This window comes from Python bivittatus, unplaced genomic scaffold (assembly GCF_059951505.1).
Source record: "Python bivittatus isolate LINGU-HERP-01145 unplaced genomic scaffold, Pbiv_v1 ctg000790_np1212, whole genome shotgun sequence".
NCBI classification, from domain to species: Eukaryota; Metazoa; Chordata; class Lepidosauria; order Squamata; family Pythonidae; genus Python; species Python bivittatus.
Window position 1 is genome coordinate 3,854,449 of NW_028277110.1, and position 25,305 is coordinate 3,879,753.

General features: G+C 45.2%; 1 protein-coding gene across 1 annotated transcript; it reads right to left on the bottom strand.

Moving 5' to 3' along the window:
- Positions 1-15,943: 15,943 nt before the first annotated feature.
- Positions 15,944-16,288, bottom strand: LOC148213969 (protein shisa-3-like). Its single transcript, XM_088129191.1, has one exon. It carries the CDS (start codon positions 16,286-16,288, stop codon positions 15,944-15,946), a length of 345 nt encoding a protein of 114 aa, XP_087985317.1.
- Between the last annotated feature and the right edge of the window lie 9,017 nt (positions 16,289-25,305).

The window sequence follows — 25,305 nt, forward strand, 5'->3', positions numbered from 1 at the left end:
GGAGCAAAACCAAGAAAACAAACAAATACATCTGAAGGACAGCTCTCTGAGATAAAGGACTGTCCTTTTCATTAAAGGACACGGTCACGGCATTCACAGGGCTATCCAGCCCCGTCTACGGCAATCGAGAGCCACGGTTATTTCGGCGCAGCGAGGGAAGAGGGTTGACTCGGGAGCGGCCCTTCAGAGAAGGAATCCTTTCTGCCAGGCAGCTCCGGAGACTTTCTTCCTCCCGGCGGGCCCAAAATCTCCCGGAGACCCTCCTCGGGTCCCTTCACCCGGCAGTGGAGAACACGGCCCCTGCCCGTAACAGCCACCTACTTCGGGGGGGCTCCGCAACTTGCGCTCTTAACTTCGCGCAGCGGGAAGGCGCCGAACCGAAAGGACAGAAAGGGGGGCGGTTGCGGCTACCCCTCTTCCTCAAGCCCCCCCAACGGTCGTAGAGAACAGCTTTTCTTACCCTTTGGGCCCGTGGGGGGTGGGCTACCCTCTTCCGCTGAGACGCCGCTAATCAGAGCCCAGGTACAGCCGGTCTCTTTGGCCGGCGGGTGGCCAGCGCGTGCCTGGCTTGGGCCCTCGGAGGAGCACTCGGCTGCGTCTAAAGGAGACTCCCCGGAGCCGTCGAAGCGCCCCGGGCATTGCACGGGGTCGTCGGGCAGCGGGACTCTGTAAGAGCCAAGGCGACAAGTTTCGCCCCCGCTCTCCCTGGCCGTGCCGCCTACCAGGAAGAGCAAGAGGAGGGCGCCGGGGAGAGCCCTCTCCATGGTACAGAAGCACCCTGAGCAAAGATCGCCGTTCCTGAGTCTTCTTTCCAGGGCCCCCCTCCAGCCTGAAGAACCTTTATTGCCCTCCAAGATGCGGGAAAAGCAACAGGCCTCAGCTGGCCGGACTTCGGCATGAACCTGCTCCGCCCATTCACACCTGCCCTGGTGCAAGGAGGCTGCAGGATGGAGACCGAGTCCTTGGAAGTGGGTGTGGGCCTCAGCTTACTCCAAAGTAGGACTGGTGCTTGATTGAAGTGCTGGCTTAGTCAAGGCTCCTGAATCCTGCTAGTTTTGGGAATTAACCCAAGTGAAGGCTGGGTTTGCCTTGGCTAAAATGTCAATGTTTGGCGTTCAGAGTTAGGCAAAGTCTTCCCCTGGCTAGAAGTGGAAGGGCCCTCATTTCTTCATACCAGGCCCAGGCTGCACCAGGACACTCTGCCCATCATTAGGTTCCCACAACATGCTAGACTAGGGTGAGGTCAGAAGAGGTTGGCTGTGGTTCAGCATCAACTGGTATTTTAGCAGGTTCTGTGAATCAGGCTTTCATGTTTAGCCATAATAAGGTTTGTTTGGGCCTGGTGTGTTATAGGAACACTGCAGTTGTGTTGTGTTGACCCAAGTTGAAGATATTGTGGGAACATGATTGTTGCATTTCATGGCATTGATCAATGTGTTTAATGAATTTTAGCCTTTTGACATTTAGAGCAAAGCCTCGATTCAGCCAGTGGAATATAATCCTGGTCAATGCGTTTGCACTGTGAAAGTGAGCCAAAATAGGATGGGATTTGTTTAGTTTATGGCTTAGTGAATGAACCCAGCCACTGTGGCTTATTCAATAAACCATGGCTAAATCCAATCATGCCCTAGCTAGGTGTGTGAATCCAGTCACACATTGGCTTAAATGTGGTTTATGGGCCCAAAAGATGCTATTCACAAACACGCCACACCCAGTCAGCTAAAAGCCTAGCAGCTGTACTGGCACAACAGGTTAAACTTGATTAGTTTTAACTTTGGTTGGCTGTTCCTCCCCCCCCCCCCCCCGATTTTGTAGCTCTCATGTTTGCAGTTCAGTATGTTGTGTGAACCCAGAAAAGGGATTTCAGATTAAGAGAGTTGTGCAAACACAGGCATAAGGAACAAATCCTGTTGATGACATGGCACGGCAGATGCCTCGAGTCTGTTTGCTCCTCTGCCATGTCTACAACAGAATGGGATTGGGAGGAATAAGTGAATCTTTTCCCAGCTGAAAACCTGACAAGATGCTGATGTTGAAGAGACAGTTAATGTTTTCAACAGTACTAAGAGGCCATCATGGTCCAGCCTTTGAAAGGAACACCAAGATGATTTGCTTTTGTGGCTGTTAGAGATTCCTCTTTCTCTGTTACCATTTCACTGCTATCTCTGTTTTTTGCAGTGCAGGTCTGGTAGTCCTAAACCCAGCTATTTGTAGCCATTAAGCCATGGTTGGTCATTGTAATGGTTCAGTTCCTTCTGACCCTCTGGGACCTGATGGAATCCTTTTCCAAGATTGTTGTATATTTTGTAAATGTTGCTGCTCATTGACTGAAAAAATGTTATTACTATTATTTTCCAGAACTGTCAGTCAGGAACTTTCCAAGTATTCCTTCTTGTAACCTGAGACTTACGTAATTAGTGATCAGTGTCTAATTACCTGGTCTTCTATTTACTTTTTTTTCCAACTGCCTTTGAGGTTTCCAATCAGTCAAAAAAGTTAAGATGGTGGCCACAGCTGGGCAATCCAAGTCTTACCTCTTTACATGGGCTACATAACCAACATAAGTAACAAAAGAGGTGGAGCTTCAATCAAACTGCGGTTGATGTTGCCTTGACCTTTTTGACCCCTCTCCCCATGGATGCTGCTGCCAACCAGAGTTCGGCATCATAAAGAAAATGTGAATTCTGCCATCACTTGATTTCATGCACGTGCAATGCAGAAACCAAATCACATCCTCGTTTTGCCAGCGTGACCAGTCAATGAAGCTGGATATCACTATAAATTTGTAGCTAAATCAGGCTGGGTTCACACAACATACTGTACCAAAATGGCCTTCACTTGTTTAAGGCTAACCTTCCCTAGACATTGTGGGTTCTAAACCTCAGTTTATGACTTTGTGTGCTGCATGGAGCCAATTAATGGCAATTTGCGTCCCAAACCATGCTTGATTAAACCTGGCTTAGCATGCCATGTGAATAGTTACATTTGTCCCAGGGTAGGCCCTTGCAGCTTCACTTGTGAGGGTTACATACCTAGGGTTCTGAGCATTTGCGTTATGTTACAAAATGGACTGTACAGCTATGGGGGGAGGGAGGGAGGGAGGGAGGGAGGATGAAATATGCCATTGATCGTTGGTGTCTTTCAGTGCTCAGGGCATCCCAGTCCAGCTCAGATGGCTATCACAAATCAAACTCTGACACTCTCACCTGGTTCACTTATTGTGCTAAGCTATGTGTTAACCATGGTTAGTTGAATAAAAACTGGGTTTAAAACATGATAAACCAGAAATTTTAATCTATAACCCATCATAATTATGGGCACAAAACATGCTAAGCCACTAACCAACCAAACTACATTTTGGTTTCCTGCAGTGCATGAATCCAGGTTCTTGGGGTTGTTGCTTGCAGGCTTCATAGCTTTAACTCTGCGATCCAATCTGGGCTCTACTACTGAACATATGGATATTATCATGTCATCCCCATGTTTAGGTGCTAGGATTCCTCCAGATGGGTGACTTTAGGTGCTTTTAACAAACAGATTAAGCTTAAGGTTCGACAGACATTCCCCACAACTGTCATTAAAATGAAGTCCTGGAGCTTTATCTGATTTTCATCATTTACTCATAACCAGTATGTGAATAGCTTGATAAATCGTAAGTGTTGTGATCACAAACATGCTGTGCCCAAATGAATGAACCACTTTATGGCTTCAAAGGATAGCCCAATTCAGACAACACACTAAGACCAGGGCTGGATCTGTAGGATGTCACAAATACCCAACCCCACTTTAGCCTTACTCAGCCTGTTTTGGAAATGCAGCTAACATCTAAGAATTGGGACCGCATGAGAAAGGATCACTGGGAGGCAGATCCCTGGCATTTTAAAAGCCAACTCTGGTGGTCTTCAGGAAACAATGGTAGCCAGAGCTCTAATATTCTGGATAAGGCTCAAACTAGTTTGGAATAGTTTATGGCTGATAAGATAAATGCACTCAGATTAAATGTGGATGACAGAAGTACTTCTGATGAGAAACTTACTCCCAAAAGCAGAAGATGTCAACTGTTCCAGACAGAGCTGCACTCAAAAGTCTGGTTGGGATTACCCATTGTGATCATCCTTAGTTTCTCAAATAAACCTCCGTTGGATGGATTCACATATTGCACTAAATCATAAAATCTGGTTAGCAGCTGAGTTTACACATCTAAACCAACCATGTGCTGGCTTAGCATGATATCTGACAGAGCCCTTATGCCTACTTTCCTGAACCATTCAGCTTTGGAGGCTGAAGGAAAAAAGGCAAATTACACTTTTATGGGATTTTAGGCAACAATCCTCTGCAGATGTAAGTTCTGCTTGCATAAAGTGTGACCTCTGGAGCAGCCACCAGATTGCCACATGACCTTTGCTTCACCAGATCCAGCAATTGTTCTCTGTCTCAGGAGCCTAGAGAAAACTCTGTTTTGAGCAGCAGCATAACATTTCAAAACCAACCAACAAATAATAAAACCTAGATTTTAGTCACAATGTACTTGAAGATTTACCCACCAACACCTAACAGTTACAATATATATCTCTGTGTGAAACTGTACATTCCCAAACCAATTTTTTAGTGCCAGATGGTGCCAACCTAATTAAGATGGTTCACCAATGAAGATAATAAAGTTTCTAACTTCCAGTTTGTGATCTGGACAACAGGCTGGCTTCTGAAAGTGACCAGAAGTTGCTAGAAGGGTGGGCTGCGAGAGACTCATCAAATCCAATTTCCCCATTGCTAGATGAACTTTTGTGTATGAGAAAGGCTAATACCTATATTCATGGCCATTGAGATCATGCCAAGTGGAACTCATTTGTGCAGTTCTTAAAGAAAAAGTCTTTGGATGGCTAAGCCAAAAGTGAGGGATCTTTAACCCTCCAGATTTTAATGGGTTCTAACCCCCAGCAGTACTGCTATAGGTTGCATGGAGCTCTTACTCCTTTCTAGCTGCAGGATGCACCACAGAAGCAAATTCCCTAAGACCTGTGAGTAAATCTGTACGCATACAGTCCTTTTGGTGAGCAAGATTAGAATTCCATAACCCAAAACTCTTCCTGAAAATCAGTCGCTATCCATGGTGCTGAAAAGGACTACACGGCTCTTAAAATCAGTTCCAAGAAGGTGTTTCAGAACACAGGACAGCATGGACATCATCTGTCTGCAGTTCTGCCTCTTTACCCAGGATCACCCGGGCTGCCTTCCTTGCCCCACCTTCCTGGGCAAGGGTGTAGCTGCTTTAAAAAGTGGCAGACCAGGTGACATTCATGCTTCCACATGCCCAGAAGGACCAGTTTGGAATCAAGTCCAAAGGTTAATACATATGGAGGTAGCTAAAAACTAGAGAGATGGCCCAGCCAGATTGATGACAGAACACACATTCAAGATCATGAACAAAACTCCCTGCTGAAATCCTGGTGGAATAAATAGCATTTCTTGGCTCTTAGCAGCGGCAAGAATTGCTAACCCACCTTATCCAGTAGGAAGGATCCAATATCCACAGACTATATTTTGGCTGCCAATAATGCTTAACCACTAAGCTCGTGTTTAATAGTGGCCTAGGTGATTGACAGCCACAGGTGCCCCTGTATAAAAGCTGCATTGGTTCAACTTCCATTTTTACTCCTTTAAGTAAATGAGCGGAAGCTTTGCCTGTATTTAGCTCTGTCCACTCTATTCAAGTGCCAGATATATTCTTGCCATTCTTCTTCAGGAATGAATCTACTGTTGACAGGTTCTGACACCGTGCTAAACCAGAAATTATGCTCTTAATTGTAGCAGTATGTGATTTAATTTACTCATCCATTGCACTAAGTCATGTGATGATTAATTGCTTTGGGCTTAGCAAAAGTGCTCCCAGCCCATGCGGCTTGTAAATTAAGGGCTTATCTTAGCAATGGTGGTTATTTAATATCCATAGATAAACCATTGCTTTGCAGATTGTGTGAACAGGGTGACTAGGGGCACTACACTAACACAACAGTGCTTTTTTTCTTGTGTGTTCATTAGAATTAATCCACCCAGTTGAGAATTCTACCATACCAGTGCCAAAACTTTTAAACTTTGCTTAGGAGTCTATAGAAAGTGTGCCTAAAATAGAGCCTTTTAAACTTCATTAGTCTGCCATGTGAACACAGCCAAATGTGGTTCATTCAATGAATTATGGTTAAACAAATCATTATGAAGAGAGCAAGTTTGGTGTAGTGGTTAAGGCATCAGGCTAGAAACCGAGACCCCGTCAGTTCTAGTCCCACCTTAGGCATGAAGCCAGCTGGGCGACCTTGAGCCAGTCACTCTTTCTCAGCCTTAGGAAGGAGGCAATGGCAAACCGCTTCTGAAAACCCTTGCCAAGAAAACTGCAGGGACTGTCCAGACAGTTGCCAGGAGTCAACACGGGCTCAAAGCCGCAAAATAAATAAATAATTCATTATAAGTGTTGGGTGTGAAGCCAGACAAAGAAGGGGGAAAATGGCCTGGGTTGCATATTGTATTAGATTTATATCCCACTTTTTCTCTAAGAAATCAAGACAGTCTGCATGGAATCTCCCTTAGAATCATAGAGTTGGAAGGGATAATCCTGCACTTAGTACAGGATCTACTAGAGCAGTGTTTCTCAACCTTGGCAACTCTACAATGTGTGGACTTCAACTCCCAGAATTCCCCAGCCAGCCATGCTGACTGGGGAGTTCCGGGAGTTGAAGTCCACACATCTTAAAGTTGCCAAGGTTGAGAAACACTGTACTTGAGCATTTCAGAGAGATGAACCTCCCTAGATCTTCACATTACAATACATTTATGAGGTTGACTGGATTATGTGTATGTAACTCACCCCAAGTCACCCAGAGACTTTCTATGGCTGAGTGAGCTGGGTCTCCTTAGCAATAGTCCAACCTTAACCATTACACCACACTGGCTTTTATGGTTTATTGAATAAGCTGCAGTTATCTAAATTCACTTAGCCATAATCCCTGGGTTCCAAGCCACTGAAGGCCAAATTCACACGACTTTTGAATCCAGGATAAACAAACTTCATTATGACTCTAAGTCAGTGGCGACTATTCAGATTTATGGGAAATACTGTAGATGTCAGCTTGTTTTCAATGAAAAATTCCAAAGTTTTTCATTGCCTACAATAAAAAGTTAAATTTGTCTCCACGTATCAATATTTTAGAGAAGGTGATGAACAATCTTGTTCTCTACCAAACTCTCTTGATAATTAACTCTGTTCACTACCAACTTCCACTTATAGTCATGATCCAAATCTTGAAATCCATAATGTAAGACACTCAGTAGTGGTTAAGCTATTGGAAAAACACCAGGGAGACCAGGTTCAAGTGCACCCTCAGCCACAGAAGCTCACTAATTTTGGTCTGGTCACTCCCAGACCAACATATCTCACAGGGTAGTTGTGGGAAAAATTAGAGGGCTATGTACACCATCTTGAGCTCCTAGAGACAAACCAGGTTACGCATCTGACAAATTACTTTCTTATGCTAAGAAATGCATCCTTTACATTGCTCCAGTAATATTTAGTCAAACCACTGTGTCAAAAGACCAGTTTCAGAAAACTAGACATACTTTTATTGAATGAGTATACATGTACAAATCATGCATTTGACAAAGGTCCATGCTTTAAAAAAAATAAAAGAAGAATTTCATTCAAGAGGCAAACATAGTTTTATATCCCTTCAAGTTCATTACATAGAAGTGGTCATACAATTCTAGTTTTAAAAGAGCTGCAGGGTGTGCTATGTGTCATAGAACCTCCATAGGAACTGTAAAAACAGGACCCTAGCTTCTGTTGGTACAATTACAATCATTCATTAGCATCAGCTGGAAGAGTCAAATGAGAAAATGGGGCTCTTCCGCTTTATAAGGGGGTTAATGCTGAGTTTCTTAGTTTACATACCTTTGTGAGATAGAAACAAAGCAAATCTTTCCTATGGGTTGAATGTTATACTCAAAGGTCCTCAAGAGCAGGAATGGGCAGCTTGGTAACCCACCAAATGTTTAGGACTCCAGTACTTATTAGCCCCAGCCATCATCCATACGGCAAGACATTGGGGCAGGGGTAGTCCAAAACACATAAAAGACTCCAGGTTACCTGCTTTGATTTACAGCAATGATGGTCTCAGGAGCAAATGAATGCATTTAACTATCAGCAAAAGGCAGCATTGTATCACACCAGTATCTTATTTCTTAAAAAGACGGTAGTTTGGGGAAACAATTCCTATACTTAAAAGTAGTCCATTCAGTGCACACATGACTTTAAAAGCCTCACAATATATCAGCTGGGCTTACCTTAGCACCACACTAGGTAAATTGGACTTTATTCCCTTTATCTCCAGCTAGCAAAGCCAATGAGCTGAAGATGGGAACTGAAATCCCATATATCTCTTGCAGGGCATGAGTGTGTCTCTAAAGGTCTTCTTCAGCCTGGAGTCCCTCTTCTGTCAGGTGGAATAGCCTCCTTGTTAGAGGTAAGATCTTCTGCACTGCTTAGAGCTCATCTTCCATTTCCAAGATCATCTCCGAGGTGGGTCCACAACCTGTTGCATTTCCAGGAGCTGCTGCAGACAAAGAAGCTGGCCCATCCTTGGGTACTCCAGTGCTTGCCCGTCGGAAGTGCACCAATGGCTCACTGTGCAGCTCAGAGGAGATAATCCAGATATCCCGGTTGCTCTCTGCAGCAAGGCCTTGTGGTGTTCTGGATGCAAAGGTCCCATAGCGCTGAAGAGAGCTGATGAACGAAATCTTCGGAAGATGCCTGCAATTCCCCATCCAGCCTTGCCAAGCCGGGTGAAGACAGGAGAAGCACCAGGGGTTAGGGTTAGGGTTCCATTTCCAGTGGAAACAGCAATGGATTATTAAAATAAAGGCAGCCACAGAGATGGCAATGATGATTAGGTTGAAATCCCAGTCAGCTGGAAGAGAACAGGACACACAGGGCTCATGGTGACAGGAATCTCTTTTTTCCCCATCACCCCCTTTCTGCTTTGAGGACATCCTCTTCCAAGGCAGAACCCACCAACTCCAGCCAGCCTGGGTGCAGCAGAAGTCCCAAAATGAGCCTCCCCTAGGGCCTGCACCAGAGAAGGTGGACCACCTAGCACAGTGTTCCTCAACCTTGGGGACTTTAAGATGTGTGGACTTCAGCTCCCAGAATTCCCCAGCCAGCCAGGCTGAAGTCCACACATCTTAAAGTCCCCAAGGTTGAGGAACACTGACTAGTCTATTGCAGGAAGCCAGTGACCAGATTCCACCTTTGGAAGAAACCCAGCTACTCTAAACCAGGGGGAGAATGAGCAGATATCCTCACCCTTCAACCACCCTTGACCTCAAGTCTTACGTTGGTCATCAGCCACGGGGGGCGGGCTCCCTTTCCCTGCTGCGTCCTGGCTGATGGTCACCTTCAGGTCGCTGGCTGAGACTGGGGGGCCGGGCGGGGCTCCACCTTCTGCTCTGCTCCAGGCCAGGCCAGGCCAATCTCTGACCTGCATCTCCGTCTGCAAGTTCCCAGTGTGGCCTAAGCCCCGGGATGGCGCAGCGCCGGGGGTCCAGGGCCAGCTTAGGAGGCACAAAATCACCAGCTTCATGGGATGGAGGCGTCACCCACCAGGCAATTCTCTAGCCAAGCTCGCGTTCTCCTCTGGCTGTCTGAACTAACTCCAGCTTCTAAACCTGGATGGCACCCAGGGGCTTTTATTGCCTCTCTCCAACCGCTGCTGTTTGCTGCAGCCCCAGATGCAACTGGGATCAGCTGGCTCAGCTTGGCTCGGATCAGATCCCCGCCCTCCCAAGGCTTAGCCCAGCCCTCCAGCGGGCGCTAAAACAACTCTTGAGCCTCATTCGCCACGAAGGCAAGGAATGGCTAATCTACCAGCCAAGAAGTCGATGCTCTCCAGGTGTTTTGGGGATCACAATGCCCATCGGCTATAACCGCAGTATGGGAATGGGTGTCCAAAGCAGCTGTAGGGCGTGGCTTTCTATTCTCCAATGTCTGGTCAGTGATTTGAGAAAACTCATCATAGTAAGGTCTAAACCAAGCTTTACAAGCTACCATGGCTGGAAGCATGTCGTGTGCAAAGCCGAAAGGAAGACAAGAAACCACCCTGGTTGTGTTTGCATGACTCCCTCACCCAAGGTGATCAACTTCATTTTTGCCTTGTGTGTTGGGTGAGCCCAACCTGATGGTTAGTATATGGTTTGTTGGCTGGTACAGTGACGTGCTAAAGAAGGCTAAAAGGAGGTTCATGATATTAATATTATATTTATATATTTATTATATTCATAACCTGAAAGACCAGGTTAGGGATAAATCACCATGGAGAAGATCTAGGAGCTGAAAACAACTTGATGGCACATAATCAATAAATCAATCCATTTATGGTTCATCTTGTGGTGGAAACAAGCATTTTCTTAGTGTTGGTCCCCTCCTTAGACCATTATTAATTCATGCATATGATACAAACCTGAAATGTGTCTTGTCAATTCAGAGTGTTAGAGTTATGTGAGCTCCCCAAATTGGGCTGAGTAAACCATGGAAAAGTTAATGTGGGTCATCATTTTCAGGTGAGCACAGCCATTACAGCTTAGCAGAATTACCTTCTCTGTACCTCTTAATAAGCCATTCCATCATGGCTTACCATGGTTTATTGAATAAATCACAGTTCCTGGGTTTCCCCCCACAAAGCCATAAACTGGGAATTACACCCTGAAAGCTGGGATTATGCGACCCTGAAACCCTAAGAAAGATGGTTTGGTTTTGGCTGTTGTGTTTCTGGGAGTTGAAGTCCACACATCTTCAAGTCACCAAGGTTGAGAAACATGGCACTAGGCTAAATTATGGTTGTCTGGTTTGTGCTTCAGCGTTTGTTTGTTTATTTATTTATTAAATTTGTATGCTGTCCATCTCTCCCAGAGGGTGACTCTGGGTGGCTCACGATTAAAGTAAAACCTGAAAATAGTTAAAAATATAAATACCCACATTAATTAGTTAAAAAGTCAGACTGAATAAAAATATCCTATAAATAAAAAGACTATAAAATTCAAGATGACGGTGGGGGGGGTAGAATCAGTTATCCCACCAGCCAGTTCCACTGGTGTGAGCCCCCATCTGGCCTCCAGGCCTCTGGCACAGCCAAGATTTCACGCTCTTCCTGAAGGCCAGGAAAGTGGGGCACCCCACACCTCGGGTGGTCGGTTGTTCTACAGGGCGGGGGCCACGGCAGAAAAGGCCCTCCTCCTAGGCCCCACCAGTTGAAATTCCTTGACTGGCAGGGTCCGCAACATGCCCCTTCTGCTGGACTGAGTGGGGCAGGCTGATGTCATGGGGGCCAGATGGCTCCTCGGATAACCTGGTTCTGCATACCCAGGCAATTAGGTTAATTGGGTAAAGTATGGTTTAATCAAGGCTTAGCATGTTGAGCAAATATAACTTTCCCTCCTGTGGCATTCTTAACAAAGGGTGGGATTTGGGCTCTGTCTCTCCTGCTCCTAAGATATTGTTCTGTGCATCAAAATGCAGGTCACAGAACAAAGTTCCTGCTTGAAAACAGATCAGCTCTCCGAACACAGGAGGTGGGCACCTCTGCTTCCAGCATCCATCGCTACACAGGCTAGAAAAATCTTCCAAGAGCAATTTCACATAAAACATAAAATTTATCCAATGATACGTTTCTTGATGAGACTAGAACTTGCCTAAAAAAAATCGTGAGGAACCCAGTTCACATATATTAAACCATACTTGATTTGGGTTTCACTATTTTTCAGGAATCGGCCGCTGTAGTTTAAAAGCCTTGGTTTATGGGTTGCTGTTTTCTGTGAACTCAGCTAGTTGTGTATTAAATAAACCACTGTTAAGCAGAAGGTAGCTTCACATGCAAATCTTTTTTAAAAACATAAATTGACATTGGGCTTTGAGACCCTTATGACTTCGTTAAGTTCAGAGTCTTGATAGTAAGACATCATCAGCACTATATTACGTGCCATCACATCGTTTTTGGCTCCTTGTGATCACGTAGGTAGATTTTCTTTATGACAGTCTATCCCTAACTTGGTCTTTCAGGTACTATACAGGAAGGCCACTAAATAATGTTCCTTTGTGTTCCTAACCAGCTTTCTAGAACTATAATCCATAATGGAGTCTCCAACTCCAAAATGCATTTTTCTAGGATATCAATAAGATATCTAAACACAGCAGTTGAACCCTGGTTTGTTACCCATACTTTACCACTGTCTTCTCTCAATGGGATGTTCTGGAGATGTGCAGAGCTCAACACCCAAAATTTTTAGCCAGCAGAACTATTGCTTAGAGTTGGGGTTCACATGCCCAGGGGGCATCAAGACTGGAGGGCACCTTATTGACTAAACTACAGGGCATTCATAAGTCATTCAGTCAAGATTGAATCAAATATATGGCAATGTTTGTGTGTGCCCAACTGTTTCACTGCCAGCCCACCTTTATAGAACATAAGAATGTTGCCCAAACTCTTTGAAAATGTTATCCAAAGGCCTTTCACCCTCTTGGTATCTGGGTAAAAAGGGGAGATGTTCCTCTTTAGCTTTTCTGTATTCTCACAAAGATTCTAGCAAGGTTACCCTTGGCTATAAGTGCAGCCTTATTCAGAAGCAAATTCTATTTTAGCCCAACTTTCTACTTGGAATAATCACCTACATTCCTAGCTTCCATGTTAACCAAGATTAGGAAACACACATTGAACTAGTTGAACTATAATTTATCAAGTACGTCAACATTGGCTCGGTACACACAAAAGCACCAACATCTAAGGACACAAGAAACTAACCCCATTGCTTTGGCAGAAAGATTAAATCTTGCAACCATGAAGTCCCAACCATCTTGTGTCAACTGTAGAAGGCACCCTTTCCTGCTAATCAAGGAAAAAAAGAAACACCTTAGCACAGCTCACAAAAAGTCAAACCACCATTTGAAGACCACACAACACAAGTTTTTATTAGTGGTAAAATTTGGTACAATTTGAGGGAAAGAGTACATTCAACAAACATCTGTTAAAACAGCTGCTTTTTTCCTGTTCCAAGAAGAAATCGGGAGGCAAGCCTGTCTGTTTTTGCTTATACAATGATAAGACTAGGTAAACATTTGATTAAAAGATTATTTGAGTCATACAATTGTGTTTTAAAAGCCTTAGGGGCAGATCAGCCCACTTTAGCTATGTCAGACCTAGAGCTTTACATATTGGCATAAGTCAGGCAAAAGTTCAGAAAAAGTCACATGGCAAACCATTCATAGATAAGCTGGTCTATACCCTTAGGAAGAAAGAAATCAAGGCATTATCTAACTAAGCATTTCATGTGGCCACAGTGCTAGCTTGTCCAATCTTCATCAAGAGTGTTTAATCAATTTGTTTCAGAGACAATCCTCTCTGCCCTTCTCAGCAGACTTCACTTTTTCCTGTTAAACTGAACCGGAGCACAGAAATAGTTAACAAAAAGGTGCAGTGGTTGTGCAACACTTCCACAAGTAAATACTGTAGCTCTTCACTCTTAGCAACTTTCTGGATACGACCTGAGTTACCCCTTATACATGGAAGTTCCCTTTACAGGCAAAGCTGATCTAGTTCACAACTGAATATCAGTTTAGCCATTCGTTGGTACATCTGAACCTAAGGTTAGCCACCCACAGTCCTGGTCAAATGTTGATCTTTAAAGGTGAGTCCAGCTGGCTTGCTCACACTAAGCAGAGAGGAAGGGGCAGGAGAGAAACACGTTGGTCCAAGCAAAGAGAATTAATCCTCCAAACGCTGCCATCGGTTGTGAGTCAAGGGCACTGTGACCACCTTGGAATGGGTCTTCAGTGGCCTGCCAATAGTTTGGTTGCAAAAAGGTGACGGACATTATTGCGCAAGTAAAGCATTACATTGTTAAAAGCATCAATCAAAGCTAATCAATACACACAATTAAAATCATAAACCTGAAAGGGTCATTCGTTTTCTTGATTCTAAAAACAAGGGATATAGTGTGGTGGCTTGCTTCGGAAGCACAAAGTCTCCCTTAGAAGTGGGACCCCAGCTACATTCCAGAGGCTTCCCCCTGGTCCCCGGAGGGCTCGGCTGGGGCCCCTCCCTCTGCCCCGGAGGGCTCGGCTGGGGCTCCTCCCTCTGCCCCGGAGGGCTCGGCTGGGGCTCCTCCCTCTGCCTCGGAGGGCTGGGCTGGGGCTCCCCCCTCTGCCCCAGAGGGCTGGGCTGAGGCTCCCCCCTCTCCCTCGGAGGGCTTGGCTGGGGCTCCCCCCTCTGCCTCGGAGGGCTTGGCTGGGGCCACTCTGTCTGCCCCAGAAGTCTCGGCTGGGGCTCCTCCCTCTGCCCCAGAGGGCTGGGCTGGGGCTCCCCCCTCTGCCCCGGAGGGCTCGGCTGGGGCTCCCCCCTCTGCCCCGGAGGGCTGGGCTGAGGCTCCCCTCTCTGCCTCGGAGGGCTTGGCTGGGGCCACTCTGTCTGCCCCAGAAGTCTCGGCTGGGGCTCCTCCCTCTGCCCCAGAGGGCTGGGCTGGGGCTCCCCCCTCTGCCCCGGAGGGCTCGGCTGGGACTCCCCCCTCTGCCCCGGAGGGCTCGTCTGGGGCTCCCCCCTCTGCCCCGGAGGGCTCGTCTGGGGCTCCCCCCTCTGCCCCAGAGGGCTCGGCTGTGGCTCCCCCCTCTGCCCCGGAGGGCTGGGCTGGGGCTCCCCCCTCTGCCCCAGAGGGCTCGGCTGGGGCCCCTCCATCTGCCCCGGAGGGCTGGGCTGGGCCTGTGGCCAGGCCCATCCTAGGCAGCGCGTTGGTCACCGTGGGAGGCAAAGCCAGAGGGGCAAGGGGATCTCTAACACTATACGGTGGTGGATCATCAGGATAAGGTGGGGGGGGAGGGAGGAGACGGGGAGGAGGAAAACGGGGGCCAAGAACTGGAACTGCGGCAGGAGGGCGACGCGCCATCTCAGTCTCTTCTTGGGTGTCACAACAGTTTCTCCTTGAACACCTGAAAGCGTTGATATTGCGGCAAACACTCCAAATGATCAGGCTGGCAATGAGGAGTCCAATAAAATACCAGAGGAACCTTTTCCTGCCTGGAAAAGAAAAGAAATTAGAACCTGCTTCAGAAGGTCCCACGGAAACCCACCCTCCGCCCCTCGAGGTTCCCTCAAAATGCTAACCCATTATGCAGCGGCTGTGGTTTGGAGGAGGCTGTTGTGCAAACTTAGAGGGCCGACCACGACCCATTGAGTAACCACGGGTGGTGTGAACTGCTGGTTCCTGGACACCCCTCCCCACTAGGAAGGGGGCAGAGGAGGATACACTCACCCTTTTCGCCCTGAGGCGAGTAAAACAGGAAAAGCGGGTGATTTTCCAGGACTGGGGAAATTGACAGCCAAATTAAAAGATTTTCTGATGGAGGAAAACGGGGACAAGGCCTTCTAGCGCCCATACAAGCTACAGATCAATAAAGGGCCACAGGGTAAGTCAGTGTTGTCCAAACTTGGCCACTTTAAGATGAGTGGACTTCAACTCCCAGAATTCCCCAGCCAGCATGGCTGGCTGGGGAATTCTGGGAGTTGAAGTCCACTCATCTTAAAGTGGCCAAGTTTGGACAACACTGGGGTAAGAGAACCAGGAGGGGAAAAATGAACATCCCAGCCCTATGGGATCCACTGTCTGCACAGGCTTGGTGGGGGGGAAGCCCCCCTGAAGAAAAGCATGACTCCTGGGGTGTTTTCCAGTCCTGGCATCTCCTGCTGGTCTCCCAGCCCAAGAGATAACCCAGCCCAACACTGCCTCACTTCTGAGTCCAGACAAGGTCGGCCAGGGGGCTGCTACCTTGTAAAATGTCGTTGGGGGGAAAGGGGGGGCAGAACAGCAGCCCTCCATACAGCTGAAGCTGGAAAACAATGGGGCGCCACATCTTCCATGCCTAAAAGATTTCTACCTCGGAGAAGACCTTCTTACCATCTCCTTCAGGCGGGGCCGGGCTGGTCCCCTCGGGACGCAGCTCGCCGCTGGCTGTCACCACCTGGCGGAGAGCCAGGCACCGAGCTGGGTCCAAGCCCTTCTTCCGGGAGGCGCAGCAGAAGGGCGCCCTGCAAGTTCCGCAGCAAAAGTGGGCATCGGCGCGGTCCAGAGGCCCCGGGCAGTAGAAGGCCCTGATGGGGGACTTGCTCCGCTCCATCAAGGGGTAGCACATCTGGCCCTGATGTTCCCCGCAGCCTCCCTGCGAAACCACCAGGAAGAACAGGATGCGCAGAAGGAGCCCCTCCATGGCGTTCCCCCCCACCCCAAACCCTCCCCATCTAAAAACAAACAACCCCCCAACCACGCCAGAAGCCCAACCCTGCCAAGCTGGCTTTATATCCCCGGAGGAAATTCATGAGGTCAGGTGCTTAACTCGTCTCAGCTGGCCTGGCCGAGGCTCCCCACCCTCCACCCCATTGCTAACTAGGTGCAGGAGGGGGCCAATTGGCCTCTGCAATGGCCCCGACCGAGACGGCTTCCTCGGAAGAAAGACACGGTTGTTTCACGGGTGGGCTCCGTTTTTGTTTTTGTTTTTTGAACCATGCCTTTCTTCCCAGGAAGGTGTCTCAATCAAGCCATCACAGAGGCCAATTAAAAAAAAAATTATGTTATTCTCTCCGTCAATAAACAAGAAAACGTAATTGCCAACATTGGTGTTGATGGTCTAACATGGCATCAATATAATAATCAAACATGAGGTTTATTCTAAAGGCAGTTAGCAGAATATTCTGGCAAGTTAGCCCCACTGGAATGGGGTTATCCTTCTCCAAAATGTCTTTATATTTCTAAAAATGTGAAGGTGGCGTGATATGTTTCTGGGGGGGGTCCAGATTTTAAAGCTCCAGCTAATGTTTCGTTAATATCATATAGATCTTCTTTTATTGCATTTTTTTCTCCTTTCTTGCTCCCCCCCTTAAGTTTAGTTTATTAGTTTTGTTTAATCACAGTAATGCATGTCATTTTTGAATTGTCCTGTCACTGATGTATTTTTCCTTTCTGTTTGCTGGATTATACTTCATTAATAAAAGAAAAAATAAAAATAAAAACTTAAGAACAAGTGACCCTGGGAGCATTGATCAGCCTTCACCTAAGTTAAGAATGACCACATTATTCCTGCAAGGGCATTGGGGAGGGTCAAAAAAGTCAGGAGGACAGATGTGACCCATGATCAAAGTCCCACCCCTTTTTAAAAAAAATGTGCATTGTGCATGCAATGTACATAGAAAAGAGATAGGGCCTCCATCACATAGTTGTGGGCACCATATTGACTTTTTTGACCCCCTTTTCCCCCATAACTGCCCCACCATGACTGATGGAACTACATTTTAGGAAGTTGCATTTTAACCAAGTGTGTTGCTACATCAGCCGGTGTTCTTCAGAATAAACGCATAAAATTGCAGGTCACGTCACTTTCACTCGTTCCTGAATTGACCAGTTCTGGTTTTGCATGCTCAACAGGTGACCTTCACACAACATGTTAACCCACCCAAAACTAACCAAGGTGAACCCTGCTTAGCCTCTTGTGTGAACATTTATAATGTGTCGTGGCAACCTGCACAACTTTCTGCTAAAATCAGAGCTGTGACTGCTGCCGAACGCAGAGGGGCCTGATCCTAGGCAAGGTTGATTCTGCACAAAACCCTGAACCAAGCCAACGAAAGATTAATGCATCGTGACACTTTGTGTTAAGCTGGGTTAGCTTTAACCTCAGTCAGTATTTGCTCTATTTGATCCGTGCATGGTTCCAAAATGCCTGTTTTAGGGACCCCCCAAGATTCAAGCAGTCCCGACCCTGCTGGTATCTCGAAGGGCCCTGAAAATGTCATGATGGACGATCCTCTTCTTCCCTTCCCTTGTCCCATCTGGGTTTGTTTTCTTTGCCAACCTGTTTCTTTGCTTTGTGTGTGTGTGTGTGTGTTGTATTATTATTTGTTTTCAACAGTTTTTAACAATTTGTAAAGCACCCAGAGTCTTTGGGAGTCGGGCATCATATAAATTCAATACAGGATTATTAATATCTGGGTTTACCCCAGGGTGGTATATTTAACTGACAATGAATTAGCCCATGTTCTCCACAGGGCATTGAACCAAAAAAATGCTAAGGCCACAAGAAAACTGAAAAAGTTTAACACTGACCCAAAGTAGCCTACTTAAAGTACCCAATTTAAGCCTTGGCTTTTGGTTGACCTGGTTTAGCATGTTTTGTGAATGCAGCCGTGACACTGCAGAAGCCCAGAAAATGGGTTAATTCAGCAAGCCAAGTGAAATGGGTTGTGGGAACCCAAGCAGGAAGTCACATTTTGCTGTGACTTAGTTGAAAAATGAAATGCCATTAAAGAGGATCGGATTTACTTGGGAGTAAACATGCTTAGAGTAAATAGAATAATGGCCTTACCTTATAGGAAGTCAGATTCCTAAGAGTCAGAGTAGTTTGAGAGTAGGAGGGGCCACCAAAGAAGTGGATGGGATCCCCTTTTCTGGATCTGTTCAGGTGGAGCTGGGACAGACCTGTTTGGGACGCTTTAATCTGGATTCCCCCACTGAGCAGAGATCCATCTCAGTGACTACAGCCATACAACACACTGAATCCAGTTACTGAACTGAACCATCTTCTAGTTTTGCAGAATGACCAAACCTTAACTTAACCAAACTGGCAGGGTTTATACAATACTCTAAGACAGCGTTTCTCAACTTCAGCAACTTGAAGCCATGCTGGCTGGGGAATTCTGGGGGTTGACGTCCACGCATCTTCAAGTGCTGGCTGGGGAATTCTGGGAGTTGACGTCCACGATCTTCAAGTGCTGGCTGGGGAATTCTGGGAGTTGACGTCCACGCATCTTCAAGTTGCTGAAGTTGAGAAACACTGCTCTAAGGCACAACAAATCCAAATCCATGTTAAAACCATGATGCCAAAGATGCCGGCACTTTGAGTGACTTGGTTGACTTTATCACCCTTCCGTTTTGTCCAAAGACTAGACTTGTCATTAGTGAAGTGAAAAACGGAAGAGGACAGGACTAGGAAGAAACCAAATATTGGCTCGTTCCTGACAACACATTAGACTAGGCTAAAATAGAGTTGGATAGTTTACGATTCAGCACGTTACAGAAACCCAGCTGTCGTCTTAGCAGATTTACAATCAGGCCATCATGTAAAACGTACATGATAGATGCATTAATATATCATTGCACGTATTAATATGTCATTGTATGAATGTATCGTTGTATTTTGGGGAGGCCTGTTTTGTTGATTTGTGTTGTTTATAAGATGGTTTCAGTCTGGGCTGTCTGTTTGGTTTGACGTTTAATCTGTTTTTATGGATTTTCCAGTTTTGTACGCCCCCCGTAGTCCACCGGAGTTGGGTGGCTAACACATCTGAATTAAATAAATAAATAAATAAAACCGTAACATGTTTTACTTCAGTAGACATCCCATATTATGTCAATGCAGCTGCTGTGTTTTGTTAACCCAGCTTTAGGCTTAGTATGTGGTGTGAACAGAGACATTGTGTCAACACTGCATCCTTTTGTCTCTAAACCCATGGAAAATTGGAAAGGCAGACCATTACGATCTTCCCCCGCTCCTCACATTGAACACCAGCAGTCATAAATTTAAGCCACTTCTTAAATGTCATGGACATTGTAGTCATAAGGTAACCCAGATGAGAAAGATAAGAAGTGAGTTGCAACAGCCACAGAGGAGGTCATTTTTGTTTAATGATTTTTTTTTAGACATACGCACACCCCATCATAGCATTAGTAGCCCTTCTCCTAGCTGTGTGCCTTTAATAGGTAGAAATCCAAGTGCAATCCGCTTTACATTAGGGATCAGATAGGACACACCTGTTGATTGGGCTCACACACCGCACTGTGCCCGGCTTGTTTTAAATCATAATTGTCTGGATTCAGATAACACTGCTATCAAACACGGCTTCGCAAATTACAGACCGCGGTGGCCAGATTTACTAAGCCAGAGCAAATCAATCTCATCAACCCTTAATACAATTCTTGAAACAAGCAGAGTTCTAATGCTTAACTGGTATTCTAGTAGCAGATATAGACATAATCTAGGGCAGTGTTTTTCAACCTTGGCAGCTTGAAGATGGGTGGACTTCAACTCCCAGGATTCCCCAGCTGGCTGGGGAATCCTGGGAGTTGAAGTCCACCCATCTTCAAGCTGCCAAGGTTGAGAAACACTGATCTAGGAAATGCTTGAGTACTTCAACCTCAGCACAGATATAATTCAAAATACCCAGTAATATAATATAATATATATATATATATATATATATTATCTGCGCTCAGTCGTTACCGACTCTGCAGTGACTGCTTGGACGAGTCCTTGCAGTTTTCAAGGCAATTGTTTCGGAAGTGGTTTGCCAGAGCCTCCTTCCTAGGGCAGAGCCCAGCTGGCGAGCGCAGGAGGCGGGGTTTCCGTTGCTTCACGCCCTTTTTGGGCGCGCACAGTTACCGGCAACTGCTCCCGACTCCTTTTTTGTAAGGCGCCGCCAGCTTTTTTCCTCCCACTGGAGTGAGAGTACCCATTTATCTACTCACGTGAGTTTTCGAACTGTTGGGTTTACAGGAACTGGGGAGGAAACAGGAGCTCACCCTGCTAACGCGAAGGCTGGACTCGAACCACTGAAGTGTCAACCATTTCTGGGCGGCAACTTTCAGCATCATTAAGCCGCTGTGCCACTGCGTCCCCCTTTTCTTTCTAATATAATATATAATATAATCTATAATCTATAATCTATAATCTATAATCTATAATCTATAATCTATAATCTATAATCTATAATATGCCTAGTTTTCCCATTTACTGGTAAACCTTTGATTGTGGATGCAGTGTGGGAGAAGCAGGCCACTTAATTCTTTACTGTTTTCCCAATTATTCATAGTTCCAAATTCACATTTTATATCCACGCCTGCTTTGTTTTCCTATGGTTTGTTCAACAAGCCCCAGAGGCCTGTTCTACACAAGAAACAAAGCCACAGTTTGGTTAACTGTACCTTGTTGGACACTGGGGCCCGCTCTATAAAAGCCATTTAGTTCCAATTGGCTTAACTCTTCTATGTTGAATAAGCCACAATCAGCTGGGTTCATAGGTCATATCTTCATGCTATGAATCCAGCTGCAGCATGAAATGAAATTATGGCTGGAGAGAAGCTAAAATATCATTCGTTCTACAGAATTCATTCTACAGAAGATATTCCCCATTGATTCGTTCTACAGAAGATATTCCCCATTGAGAAGAGGTCACCAGTCAAATGTTCTTTCCTAAATCTTAAAAGGACTTTATGGAGAAGATAGAGCGATGTCCTTGCTGAAGACAATTGCTCTGCTTATCTCCTAAAACTGGGCATGAATCTGCCATAATAGTAAGATTCTGACTCCAACACATTGTATCTGATGAGCATAATTATACCCCTACTACGTAAATTATTTGAGACCCACCTCCTATCCGAGAAAAGATCAGCTTTCTTAAAAGGAAAGAAAGTGGACACCATGCTTGATGATTAATGCTGCTTCAGGCAGTTTTTTTTAACTCTGCTTAGTCCTCCATCAATTTATTTTTCTGTCATATTCATTAGTATATATTTTCCCACTCTTATGTACTCATTCATTGATTTTTCATTCCTTTATTTCACCAAATACATCTGGTGCCTCAGGCAGAGCCTTTGTGCAACTCTCTCAAATCGGCATTTTAGTTCTTAATTTCAGTCAAAGACCAAAGTATCCAAGACACATCATTAATAAAATTACTAACTGTCCACATCGATAAAATAAAGCATTTGTATGAGCCAATCAACTAAATTTAGGAACATTGAGAGAGATTAAATTGTTCTGATCTGACAGTGGGTCGTGAAGATAGCCTGAATGCTCTGAAAAGTTAACAATTAATGGAGTACATTAATTGAGTACATAATTTTTAATATATAAAGAGTACAGATGCCTTTATATCTTTAACAAAAACAGCTATGGTTTCAATAAGGTACATTTTGCATGGACAGTGCTGGTCCTCATATGGAATTTTCTTGGAATTCTCTTCTGGTACAGCTGTTGGTAAGACGACAATCACAACTAACAAAACAGAGGAAACACAAAATCAGCATAATCACTGTCAAAACAAACTTTGGCCCAACATAAAATTAAACAACTACTGCACCCAAGTGTACAATATCCTATCTAGGCACCTATACCTCATCAATCCAGTTTTTCAGGATAGTCCCCACCTCTTTCTGCAACAGTATCAGGGAGGGGCTATCCTGATCTTTGGGGTGGGGAGAAGAATTCCATAGGATCAGAGCATCCATGGAAAAAGCTCTTTCTGACCCCGCGGAGGAAGGAATCAAATGTACACTCCCAAGGAGAATGCACAAGGAAGGCAGATCCTGGTCAGGCGGATGGTCTCATAGATGATGAGGACCTGAGCTATAAAGGATTCTGTGGATAATAACCCACACTTCAAACTGAATCCAGAAACATGTTAGTAGCTCATGTATTTTGTAGCTCCCAGATGTTACTCTGTTGAACAGCTAGTCAGATAGCCCAGAACTACGACTGAACCACTTTCTGAATAATCTTCAAAGGTCACTCTTTGTTCAGCATGTTACCATAATCCAAGTGTGGGTTGAAGATGCTATGAGTGATTGATGCCAGAGTCTCTTGCACCAGAACTGTCATATCGGGGGTTCTAGCCTAAGCTATGTATGACATTCCTGGCCATAATCTCTACCTGCTGCTCTAGCAGGAACCACTAAGTCCAGGAGAACCCTCACATTGCATATCTGTCCCCTTGGGAGCAGTGTGATCCAGTCCAGAGCCAAAGGTGGAACTGGCTTGGAATGAGGTGGCTTCTAGAACAGCTACTCCATCTTGTTGGGATTTCATCTGAGCCTATATAATTCCATCCTATCCCCTTCAGCCTCCAAACCAGGATAGGTCTTCACGGTATATCCTGCATAATTAAGATGCATCATTAAAAATCATCAGTATATTGAAAATACTTCATCCAACAATTTCATGTAGATGCAAAATAGATAAAATAAATGCTATGTAGAGAGATGCTATATATGGGAGTGACCAAGGACTCAACCTCTCATTTCCCACCCCACCAAGTGGACCTCCCCACTCAGGAAGGAGTAGAGGCACTGTAACACACAGTTGTCCAGGAGGATACCTCTGAACTCCCATTTGGTCCAGAAGGCTACCATGGTTCATGGTATCAAGCTTGTCTGTTCACTTCTAGACAAAACTAGAACTGAAAAATGTTAGATAAAAACCTGGAGTTAGCTGAAATCTTTCACTGGGATTTCTCTGCTCTAAATCCATCCATCTAAACTGACAGCGGCAGCATTGTTTTAGACTTAATCGTTCACAGGAAAAAGGATGTGTCAACCTCAATAAACTCAGAGTTTGGATGTTCTCCTGCTCACACAGATGCACATCAATAGATGGTGGGGACAAAGGTTCAGCTAAAACAAAAGGTGAACAGTGAAGTCTCCTGACACCTCCATGACTTGCTTAAAAGGACCAAGAATTAGAGTTCCAAAACATAGGATAGGCCTATTTATGATTACAATGGTACCTATAGATAAGGGACAAAAATCTTGATGGCCAGAGCTAGATTTAATTGGGTGGGGGGAGAGAATCCATGAGGATTGCACTGGATTGAAGGGATACTATAAAATGGACATGATCTATGTCGTGCCATTGATGTATCAACCCCATTTTCTAACCGTGTGTGACACACTCAGCCATAAGGTTGGCATAATACTTTATACCAAACATGGTGGAACGGTTTGTGGTTTCCATATTGTGCCATGCAGACACAGGGACTAAGGTTTTTGTTGCCCTGCTGGGTTAGTGGAAAGAAAGTTTGAAGGAGGCAGAGTTTTCTTTAACTCAGGACTGAATTCTGGTGAGTTTTCTATCTTAATACAGACCAATGTTTCTCAACCTTGGCAACTTTCAAATGCGTGGACTTCAAATCCCAGAATTGCCAGGCAGCATGCTGGCTGAGGAATGCTGAAGTTGAAGTCCACCCATCTGAAAGTTGCCAAGGTTGAGAAACACAGATATAGACTAAACATTTGTTAATGTGAAAGGAAGGGGACTGTCACAACGTGCCTAAATGATAGAGTTCTGAGAAGCAGATGTGGCCTTCAATCACAGAAAAGTAAGTTCCTGCTCCAAAGGAACCCAATCAGAAGTTGGCTGTCCCATTTCAAGAGACTAGAATCAAAATAGTAGACAAATGTTTATTGGTAATACAGCAATGCATTGGACAATGTGTCACACACAGCATCTTGTATCACTGAAATATGCGGTTCAGGAAATACACATTGATGTTCAAAGGTTTTGCTTGCTTTCACAAAAGGATCCTTCAAGGATCATACAAATCTCAGGTTGTACCATATGGCATATAACTCCATAAAAATTCTACAAGAATTTCCTTGGCGTGTATCTACAAGCCAAGTACAGTTTAAAACTCTGGAAGGAACTGTTTTGTGTGTAAACATTTTGGGTAAGTCAGTCCCAAGTATAGTCTGTAGGAGTAAAGACTTTGCTGTATCTTCCTTGACAAGATAGGAATTCATTTCAGGAAGCGTCTCTACCAAACTTAGGCAATCTGATGGTCTCCAGATATTTTGGACTTCCATTCCCATTGCCCTGCAGCCACAGAAGTGGCTATCAAAGGATTGTAGGAGCTGTTCTCTAAAACATCTGGAAGCCAGAAAGTGGCCTACATCTTATTCTCCATAACTAAATATACAACTACCACACTCCACAAATGGAAGAATCTTCTTAGCATGTAAGGGTCCTTTCAAAGGAGGCTTCCATTGGCTGTGTGTCATCAATCATAAAGTATCAGAAGTAAAGCGTAGCCGGCAATGGTCCAATCCAGCTACACCAGTGTTTCTCAGCCTTGGCAACTTGAAAATGTGTGGACCAACTCCCAGAATTCCCCAGCCAGCATGGCTGGTTGGGCAATTCTGGGAGTAGAGGTCCACACATCTTCAAGCTGCCAAGGTTGAGAAACACTGAGCTATACTGTAGAGAAGAAAGGGATGACAGAGAATACTCCTACACTTTTCACATATCAACTATCATAATGATGCAATAATAATTATTTAAGATAGTTAGCTACACACTCAACCACAAAGGTAGGAATAAACCACCTCAAGCAGAAAAAGAAGATGCCCTTCAGATGTGTTGGTCTTGCTGTCTCTGAAATTCTGGAGTTGAAATGTAGCACATCT